This window comes from Prionailurus bengalensis, chromosome E4, assembly GCF_016509475.1.
Source record: "Prionailurus bengalensis isolate Pbe53 chromosome E4, Fcat_Pben_1.1_paternal_pri, whole genome shotgun sequence".
Classification (NCBI taxonomy): domain Eukaryota; kingdom Metazoa; phylum Chordata; class Mammalia; order Carnivora; family Felidae; genus Prionailurus; species Prionailurus bengalensis.
In genome coordinates, this window is record NC_057360.1 from 18425297 (window position 1) to 18436300 (window position 11004).

The 11004-nt window shown below is 44.5% G+C and overlaps 1 protein-coding gene across 3 annotated transcripts in view; it reads left to right on the plus strand.

Annotated features, from left to right (window-relative positions):
- The window catches only part of PAPPA2 (pappalysin 2), a 273265-nt gene extending 262832 nt beyond the window's left edge, over positions 1-10433 (plus strand). For all 3 annotated transcript variants that reach the window (XM_043569391.1, XM_043569393.1, XM_043569392.1), the window contains 2 exons: positions 5423-5521; positions 7204-10433. In XM_043569391.1, the coding sequence (XP_043425326.1) occupies positions 5423-5521; positions 7204-7278 (174 nt within the window). In that variant the 3' untranslated portion in view covers positions 7279-10433. The remainder of the gene's footprint in view (positions 1-5422; positions 5522-7203) is intronic.
- The last annotated feature ends 571 nt before the right edge of the window (positions 10434-11004 follow it).

The following is an 11004-nucleotide window of genomic DNA, read 5'->3' on the forward strand; positions in this document are numbered from 1 at the left end:
AGTCCTCGATAGTCCATTCAGAGTGTCGAGTCTTAAATAATGCAAATATGGCTAAAATACACCATAGTAATGCACAGCTAGGGAGAGTTCTCTGGGTCCAGGGAGCCAGAGGAGATTTTCCAGAGGAGGTTGCATGTAAGAAACTCTTCCTGCAGAATCCATCTCAGGGTATCTATTCTAATTTTACATTTTCCAAGAAGATTGTGGCAAACCCACAAATGTGAGATCATTGGCACCCTCCCACCCCAAGGGGTGAACGCTGGAGGAGGGGAACAGCTCTGTTTCCTCTTTCCGTCAGATGACTGCAATGAGCAGAAAAATATCTGGCTTTAGCATTCTGGGACCCAGAAATAAATGTCTCTGGGTTGCAGGCATCTGCTGATGGGATGGGAGCAGAGTTACTGCTTCCTCCTGGGGAAATCAGCCTCTAGGGAAATATGCACTGACCAAGCCCCGAGGCCAGAAGCAGTGATCGCGCCTGGTCGCTTATTGAGGACAAATTTCGACCTGCAGCTGGGAAAATAAGAAGGGAAGTTGTTGGGGTTCAGGGGAATTGAGATGATATATATAAACAGTCCTTTTTTGTTTCTGTATTGGATTGTTGAGTTCACTTTGTTGTTAATGCTGTACCTCAGCCATTTCTTATAGAGGTGCCAAAGAAATTAAATTACCCAGCATTCCCCATAAATTAAAAGATCAATGATTTCATCAGATAGCGGTAGCATGGTATAGTAGAGAGAACATCAGATCAAGGATCCAGAGATTTCCTCCTCATTCGCAGAATTGCCACCCACTAGCCTGACAAACAAGACATTTCTTTTTTTTTTTTTTAAGCATCCATTTTATCATTTGTAATATAAGAGTTTTGTACTAAACAGTCTTCAAGGCTCCATCCAACCATGGAATTTCATGTATCTGTGATCCTTTCAAAGAAAAACAAAAAGCAAGTAGTGTTCTGGTCACCAAGGCTCCTTGAGGGGCCTCAAAGGCCTCACAGGTTTTGCCTGTGAAATTTGGAGAGTGGCCTTGCAGTGAAGCCCAGGGAGTATGGACACAGCAGGCAGATCTTTGGGATGAAAGAAGAATCAGAATCAGGCCGGAGAATCGGGCCAAGCACTCACTGGAAAGCCAGAGAAAAAGAGAAAATTAGCACACGTTCTTGTATGTATTCACAAGAGGCTTTATCTACCGCCAGGACTGTGTCCAGCACGGCAACATAGTGTCCCTGGCGAGGGGCTTCTTTGGGGCCTGAGGCAGCCTCATCAATATGAGGAAACGGATGTGGGTCTGATTTGTCCTTCACATACCTAGAGGGTTTTGGTGGGAAATGGTGTAGGAGAAAGAAAACAGTGTTAAGCATTAGGCATAAATGGTATTAGCAGCTTCTCCTGGTCTGAAACACTCCTCAAGATGGTAAATCAGGGGGTGCCTGGCTGGCTGAGTCGGTTCAGTATCCAACTCTTGGTTTCAGCTTGGGTCACGATCTCATGGTTCATGAGTTCGAGCCCCACATCGGGCTCTGTGCTGACAACACGGAGCCCTCTCTCTCTCTGCCCCTCCCCTGCTTGTGCTCTCTCTCTCTCAAAATAAATAAGTACGTATTTTTTTTAAAAGATGGAAAATCAGGATTTTGTCTCACGCCTTACCTCTAGGGATATAGTCACTTGTGGCTGAGATCCCAGCCTGTAGGTTAGCAGAGCAGAACATCTAAAGTTCAACGCTAACCTTTCTAAAACATCACTATGGTCATGAGTTCTGCTGCAAGCTATAGAAGAAAAATGCTCTTAATGTCATTCAAGTAATAGAGGTATTATCAGCCAATCAGTTGATGTTCATGGAACCATTCCTGAGGGCGGGCCCTGTGATAGGCAGTCTGGGACCACCTGTCTCTCTATTTTCACCCTCTTTTTTCCCTTACACAGTTCCCTCAGGCATCCCCTCCGAATCATCCAGTCCTAACCTCTCCTCCACAGGGGCTAAATGTAGCAGAGCCAGCCCCTGAAAGTTCTTACAGATCCCCACCACCAAAATCTGGATTCGGTACTTTTCTCTCCTGTCCACACCCCTATGCCACCCTCATCATCATAAGCTATGCTTGTCTGCAGTGGGTTCTCTCCAGGGTTGCAACCATGTTTTATTTATCTTTGTATCCCCTTAACAATGCCTGGCACATAGAGGTAAGGAATAAAGGATGTTGAATGAATGAATGAATAACTAGATAGGGCCACCATCCCCATGCCTAGCTTTCCAGAACAACCTTAATCAGAAAATAATACAACATAAAGAATGTAGATGACGTAATATAAAGAAGTTATCTTTACTTTTGAGAAGTTTCCAAAGTTGTACAGTTTCCATAGTCACATGGTCATAGAGACTGATAGCCCTCCCTCCTTATATTTCATCATTCACACACAGCCATTTATATGGCTGCCTCATCTGACCAGAGCTACAGCTAGCTGACCATAGATAACATCAAGCTCCTGGATCATAAAAAGAACAACCACGCCTCTGTCTCAGATCTAGTTACTTACTTCAGGTATAATTCTAAGAAGCTTGACTTATGAAGTGTGTGTGTGTGTGTGTGTGTGTGTGTGTGTGTGTGTGTGTGTGTTGGAGGGGGCTCATCTAGTGAAGGGACAAGTGTCCCCATACAGAAAGCCTTCCCATAAATGGAAATGGAAAATGTTCATGTGGATGAATTTGTGTTCTATCCAAGTTATTAAAAGGCATGATAAGAGGAATTTTATAGTTTTTTTTCTTTTGCCAAAATGGTTAAAATGAAAATGAAAAAGTGTCTCCTGAAGAAATAGTCTTCACATATTTGAAAAATCCACTTAATGTGAAGCACTTTGTTTTCTGATGTTACAGGATAAATGAGGTGTAGGTATGGGTAGTGACGATTCACCTATGGACATGTTGTGCAGAGAAACCAAGCCTTGTGCCCTTCCTTGGGGAAAGTTTCCTGTGGCAAGTCTGACACCTTTCCATTATTGAGATTTTGATCTAATCTATATGCAGTCTTCAGATGCTTTAAAAACTTTGAATCAATTAGTCATATTTCCCTTCCTAATTTTTCCATTGTAACTTTGGACTCAAGCTGTCAAGCTTCCCAGGCACATGTTGCCATTGGAGACTCTGTTTGTTTAGGGTGGAGCAGTTGTTTTTGGCAGGTTGGGGGAGGAACAATTAATTCTAATAGGTATATAGTAAATTAAATACTTGGGTCTTTCCAACCTTTCCTCCGATTTTCTGCTCCTTTTAATAAATTCCCTTTTCTTCCCTGATGACCCTTTGAGAGCAGCAAAGAAGCAGTTTCTAGAAATCATGTTCAGGCTATAGCAGTCGACATCCATCAGGAGGTAGAGAAGGTCACCTAGACCATTTCTACTCTTTTCACCCTGTCTTCCCTAGAGTTCCTAAGGTAAGAAGCCATCCTTGGGGAAGACTTTGGGAAGGAAGATCTCCCTGGATCCTTTATTAATTCATTCTTATGTTTAAGTTGTTCTTAGAAAAGGAAGCTCTCCCTTTAATCCTCCATACTGAAGACCATACTTTATACGTAAAAAAAAAAAGTATTTTGGGTGCTCTTTGGATTTTTATAGACAATAACATGAAAAATAAAGGAGGAACAGATTAAGTTTTGCCAATGAGTCAGTCAGGGTTGGAAAAAAAGTAACAGATGCGGTGTTAGATGAGGAAAATACACTCCAAACACTTGAAAAAGAAAAAGAAAACTCTGGGGGAATCTCAGTAGATGTATCTGATCCTCCTGGGAGGACCCAGGAGCATGTAGAGATGTTAAGGATGCAGCTGGCTGTACGTTGACTCCTTTTATAAGGCTGCAGTTGTAGACCCAAGTCCTGATTGTATAGTTATCCCAAGTTCTGCAGAGCCAGAGTGACTGGTTCTAGCGTTAAAGACAAACGCTCACCTCAAAATCTTTGTCTCTATCCCAGTGAGGCCCGTGTTGAAAACAGAATTCATTTTGACTTCCTGCTCTCAACCGACATTGCTGGACAGCTGTGCAACAGCTGTTGAGTTCCACGCCACAAGTAGCAACTTATCAGTGATTGGCAAACTGGCATACATCTGGAATGATGTTCAAATGACCTCAGGACCCCATAGAATAAATCAAAACATTGAAGTAATAATTTGGATGAGCTCCTTCTGATGTAATTCAATTGCTGAAAATCATTTAATGGCCTTTTTTTTTTTTTTTAGTTTAGTGATCTGTCTCATCAAAGCCCAGTGAAATAGGGAACAGTCCGTCTATTTGACATTTAAGGAGGGTTGGGGGAGAGAAAGTGATTTAAACATGTAAACTGGAAGGCGACCTAAGAACTCAAAAGTCTACTGACTGTCTTGTGGTACAAAGAGTTTGACCACAAGATGTTTCCTGAGGCTTTGCAATTGGGCATCCACTCAGGATGGGAAGCAGCCAATGCGATTGAGTAGGTGGGCTGGCTGGCATGCCCTCCAGGATGCTGTGGGACACTGTTTTTCTCCAGGAGGAGTTCTAGGGAAACGGCGCATTGGGCTTCTGAGCTTTTATTTTAACCGCTTATTGCTGTTCTTATCATACATTCCCTTTTGGGGAGAAACACTCCATTAACTCTGGTTTGGCCTGGGCCCGTTTCCCATTTTGGTTTCTGTTCACTTGTAGCAGTAACAGGAATGAATGGAAACACTTCAGCTCTCTCTGCTCTGTGTCTAGCTGCTGTGCTTTAGGTAGCTGTACATGTGAGACGATTCATGTTCTAGCGCTAGTGTCCCAAGCCCCAGGACCCCTGCATTCTGGACAGACATCATTTGGGTATTCACAGCACCTCAGGACCACCAGGCTCTTTAAACACAAGTGGCAGCAAAGGGGTGGTAGTTATGGTTCTTAGTCTGGGAGAAGGAACAGAAAGTCAAGATGCGTGACTTCTAATCCAAAGCCGGCTTGACCCTAACTATCCAAATCAGGGCAATTTTTGTCATCTCTGTGCATCTCTGTTTCCTCACTGATCAAATGGGAATTCTAAAGCCAACCTGGCCAGCTGCACAGGCTTTTCCACGGAGTTAAAATGTGTGAGAATGTTTCGTAACCTACTTGCCACAAAGACCTGTGACTACATGAGGGTGAAAAAGCTGACCAAGGAGTTTAGATGAACCATTCTGGATCCTAGAGCTGGTGAGAAGCAGAGTTGTTGAGAGTCAAATTTAACAGATCCTTGGGTCTAATGGTCTTGGGACTTAATTAAGCTTCTTGGGACTTTTCAGCTTCTTGAGAACGTTGGGTCAGTTTGTATCCTGCCCTTTGGGTGCTCTCCCATAATATCCCTGGAGTTCCATGGATTATGGTGGGGTGAGGATGGGTGGGAGAGCTGGGCAAAGCCCAGCAAAGCTGTTCTTAGACGCTGACCTCTCATGTCTTCACCAGCCTTTCCAAGCCGATGGGTGGTGCGATACCATCAACAACCGGGCCTACTGCCACTATGATGGGGGAGACTGCTGCTCTTCTACTCTGTCCTCCAAGAAGGTACGTGAACCCGCCTGCGGGTAACAGGCTGGGCAGGGGCTCCAGGAATCAGCGCAGGGGCTTTGGCTGGTTCTCCTTCCTTCTGTACCATAACTGGTGCTTGTTCAACACTCAAGAAGGAATGATCGTGAGAAAACATTGAAGCTTCTATGGTGGCAGGATTAAGGGCAGTGATTTTAGGTGAGGTTGTCAGAAAACGCTAATTCTTTAAGGAGCACCTTCAAAAAACCTATGGCTTTGCTACTCAAAGACTCACATCTGCTTATAATTGTCTGGGATACACTTCTGTTGGCAGGGAATCATGGCCTCTACCCCCCTGGAGAGGCAAGATCACCAATGAAGTGATATCCAGTTACTAGTAGTTAAATTAATTAACTTAATTAGGTTGGTTTGTAATTAATACATTGTAATTACATTGATAATCCTGTACGGTGCAGTATAACCATATCTCAAATGTATGTTGAGTGGCCACCACAGGCTGCTTGCAGGACTCCCTAGACTGATCCTGAGCAGGAGTCTTTTTCTCGGTTTCTCTTTTATCCCTGTTTTTCTTCGGTGAACCTGGACTAGCATACGATACGTCCATCTATTTTTTACCTCACTTGATTTTCCATGCCCAAAGGTTAGAATCCTTGCCACTTTTTACATCAGGTCTCCCAAGATGCCCCGTTTTCTCAGAAGCTAGTTAACATACACTCAAAAAGTGTGTTGGTGGCAATGCAAGCTGGTAGAGAGGAACTTTTGCTGGATTATTTTGGCATGGAGCGGAGACAATTACATAGCAGGGAGGCAGTCCAGCCACAATGGGTAGAGAGATGCGTTGTCTCACCAAGACAAAGTATATCCTGGGTTCAAGATGGGCAGAATCTCATGCTCATGAAGACAGCAAAGATTGGGGCACCTGGGTGGCTCAGTTGGCTGAGCGTCCGGCTTCGGCTCAGGTCATGATCTCACAGTTCGTGGGTTCGAGCCCCGTGTCGTGCTCTGTGCTGACAGCTCGGAGCCTGGAGCCTGCTTCGGATTCTGTGTCTCCCTCTCTCTCTGCTCCTCCCCTGCTCATGCTCTGTCTCTCTCTCTCTCTCTCTCTCTCCTTCAAAAATAAATAAAAACATTAAAAAAAATTTTTTTAAAAAGACAGCAAAGATGATCTTATGGCTCCAAGAATACTAAGAAGTAGGAGTCATAGAATTAGGCTGTAGAGCCTTAGTTTTCTGGATGGTAGTGTGACCTTAAGTTATCCAACCTCTCTTGGCCTTCCGTGTAAAAAGAAAATGCCAACATTCATCTTACCTACTCACAGGGATTTTGTGAAGAGAGCAATAGCAACAAAAACATTAACAGAAGGTTTTAACATTAGTTTTAATATTAGAAGCAGTAGTAACAGGTGGTGTAGGTGCCGGGAAATGTGTGTTTTATATTCATCATTTTATTTAAGTCACACTAACACCCCTGGAGTGGTTATGTTGTCCTTCCACACACATAAAAGTGAAGCGAGGAAGATTTGCCTTGCCCAAAGAGACATGACGTGTAAGTGACAGAACTGAGTGTTAATTTCACTTCTGTGATATTAACAGTAATCCCACACTTCCCCTGGGACCACGTGAGAAAAGCAAAAGCCGGTTGAAAAGTATGGCGCTTGGCACGAACGTGGGTTATTTCAACTTCTCTTTGATTTCCACTAGGTCATTCCATTTGCTGCTGACTGTGACCTGGATGAATGCACCTGCCGGGACCCCAAGGCTGAAGAAAATCAGTAACTGTGGGATCAAGCCCCTCCTTCTACTGCCCTGGAGGCAGTAAGAAAGAGAGGCCTCCACAAAAGGGCACAAAAGGTGAACAGAGAAGAAAGGTCACGAAATGAAGGAAGGAGGAAGAGCGTGAGGATCTCATAGAATGCAGGAGGATGTTTCTAGGTGCCGACTATTGCATCAAGAAGCCCAAGTAGGGAAGAATCATGGGCAAAAGTTTCTTCAAAGGGGCAGTTGATTAAAAGTGGAAGGAGAAATATGATAGATATACACGGACCCTCATCCCCCATTTGTATTCTATTCAACCCCATCCCCGCCTCTTGCCCTGCTCCCCACTCTGCACCCTGCCAACTATTCAGCCCCACCCAACTTGCAAACCAATACCAAAATACTAGAAGAGAAGTTGCCAGGGACACTCTGTAACACCCGTTTTGAATGGATTGCCATCTTTCAGGGCTCTTCTGCTCTAAACTGGCTCCCTTTCTTTTGTGTAGTCTCCCTTAGTAATGATGAGGTTAGCTATTAATTCTTTATAAGTATTTAAACATAATTATATAAATATATTATATATATTATATTTTTTGCTGTCTACTAAGCTAAAAAGTATACATTGTTCCACACATGCTGCTGTGAAGTTCACATCCAAAATGAATACTGAGGATTTGAGGACAGAAAGACAAGTTCCTCTGCCATCGTTCTATTGATGAGAATTGGCAGGGTGAAAGGGAAGTGGAGAAGGAGAGAGAGAGAAATTAGGTGGCGTTCTTGATACATGTCAGCTAATTTACCTTTTCAGGAGCAGGAAGCTGGACCCCATTTGAGGAGGTGGAGGATGGGGACGATAACATTAAGAGATGGCAAGTTGGGTGGGAGTGCCCATTAGCACTAGGCCCAGGAGAACCAGAGTGTGGTTCTTGTGTATCTATCCAAAAAGACTGTATTCACTACTTTTCACTTCTCAGAACTCTTGTTTGGAGTTGACGGGACCCAGGATTCTCTACACTTTCAAGTGTGGCTCTTACTAGTCAGTCAACAAATTTGTACGAGGGCTGGGATTGCCAGGATTACAGGAACTCACACATTTCTCATGCTCGGCCTGTGGTCTCACTCCTTCTAAGTCCCCAAGCCTGGCCATCATTCACAGACACATGACCAATTGTTGATGTTCTGGAGGAAAAAAAAATGTCACGGACATGACATGGGGGAAAGTGGGAGGAGGTGGAAGAACGGGCAGAAATGGAGGAGCCTAGGGAGGCCGTAGTGGTGGGAGAGGCCATGGGAAAATCACGGCCTCGGGCAGGAGGGTGAAACAAGTCAGAGATTCAGCCTTGTTCCAAGTCTCCAAAACAGATCAGAGGGGAATCCGTCAAGCAATGCGGAATCTGAGGTAAATTCTATTCGAGTGCAACGTATCAGATCTGCGACCTAGAGCTTTTCATTTGAGCAAGCTTTGGAAACACGTGGAGCAAGGGTGACACTCTGTGGGAAAAGAGAAGAATTTCAACTATTTAGGGTCCATTTTGTTGCCATTATCCTCTCTTGTTCAATAGATGGACTGTAGGTAAAATGACCACCGTGTTAACCTGCCTGCATTCACGTCCCAGGCTTACCCTTCTTGCTCATGGAGTATTGCAGTTGTTTTTGGTAACAATTTCTGGATTAGGCCTTTGGGGAAAGAGCGTTAACTTCTTGCTCAACACTTCAGTTTGTCATCTCAAGAAGGGCTGGGAGTCTTGCTTCCCTCAAAGCTACTTCTCCAATGGAAGCAAATAACAGGCCAAATTAGCGTGCAACCTTGGTCTCTGAATCATCTGCTCCTTGGCTCTGACCACAAGTCCTCCACTTTTCCCACCAACACTGGAGCAATGGCTTTGCAAATAGGAAGAGGAAATGTTACTTACCGCTATCTTGAGCCAGACTTCACGTGGGAAGGAAAATATTCTGGAATGGGAAAAAAAAATTTATCTCCAGGGATATAAAATGAGGGTGGCATCATCACTGGGGAAAGGAAAGAGCAGATTGCCCATCTGAAAAGCCCTTGTCCTCTATGTTTTTAGCCCCAATGGAACCCTAGGCACCTACCGTTCATTGGATTCATATTTAGTACCCCAAGAAGAGAATAAATATTTCTGGGATTGTAGTAGGCTTCGATATGGAAAGGACGATGAAAAAGTTTAGATCCTCCATTTTTTACAAAGTCGTACAATTGTTTTCTTGGGGAGAATATCCAAATTCTTGGAAGTGCATTAAGCTTTGTGTCAGCGAATGCTGCTTTGAGATTGAAGCAACAGAATAGGTATGTTGGGCATTGCCCAGCTCAGGAAGGCTACAGCCCCCCACGAGGATGTGAGCCTGCGGTTCACGCCAGTGTGGGTCTGTGCTCAGTCTCTCCACAGGGGGAACAGTGAGCACACTTCTCTGTCATACTTCATTTACAAATCTTTTATTCTCCACTGGCGGCATCTGCAATGCACCACCGCCCTGGGAAGGTGAGAGGGCAGTTCCTGTGGTGTCTGGAAAGCCCTTCTGGCTAAAGGCTGCCCGGCGCTACTCAGCGATGGCCATTCAGAAATGGCAGGCTCTTCTAGCCCTTGTCCCTGGACCCTAATGTGTTGAGCCCTCATGTCACTAATAAAGTGGAAGGACTGAGCCACCGTGGTCATAGAACTCCGGGAGATATCAACTCACACTCCATGTGGTGGTCTGCACTTGGCTGCTCTCACCCAACCACGGGGTAACGGAGGACCTCTCCCAAAGGCCCTTCTATGTTCCAAAGTCACTTCTCTGCTTCTTTTTTTCCTAGTAACTAGGGGCTCTGGTGTCAAGGTTGCCCAGGACTAGGCTGACTCTGGTGGTTCGTGTGACAGTCTCCAACCAGAGAGATGAGAGGACAGAGTGAAGACAGATGGGCAGCTGGCAAAACTGTACATGAAAGGGAAGAGTTATCTTGATTGTCTCCTTTGCTTCCCTCCATCACAAGGCATTGCACTTGGCATTTGCTCTATACTCTGTGAGATCACTATTGAGTGCGTTAGCACCCCAAGGGGATGGCTTGTTTGGGAACACAATGAAAGGAGCTGATCTACTGTATTGTAATGTAAAACAGCTACAGCCAGTTATTTTGTAAGATTATAAGATGTTCATTAAAAAATCAGCACAGAAAATGTGAAGTGTCTTTGGTGTCTTATTCTTTGTTCAAATCAACCACCACTTCCAAATCGCTTCCCATTCGCTTGGGCCAATCCAGACGTCATCATCAGTTAATTGATTGATGGATTCCTTTTGGTCACTTAAGAGTGATTTATTAAGTAAGCGGCACATGTAGACAAAATAAACATGAAATTTTATGAGAGGAGAGGACGCGCCCCAAAGCAGAGCGCACAGTAGTGATGTCAAGTGTCTCGTGGGTTGTAGAAACAAAGGCCGACATTTATGGGTCAGAGGAAGTAGGCACCACTCCTGGATGCCAAAGACGCATAGCGCTTGAAGGATGGTCTGAGGAGGAGGCATACAAGCTTGGTAGACAGAAATGGGAAAGAGGAAGAGGATAGTACAAGCAAAGTGAAGAACAGGGCTGAAGAGAGGAGTTAGGTTTGGGGAGAGGCTGGGTGATATTGGACATCACTGAGGCAGCCAGGTTAGCTAGAAGGCAGAACTTGGCCAACATGTGCCATGCGTTTGGCAAACTTAATCGCAAATCTGCACCCTCCATATTCTCATTACATCGATAAGGAT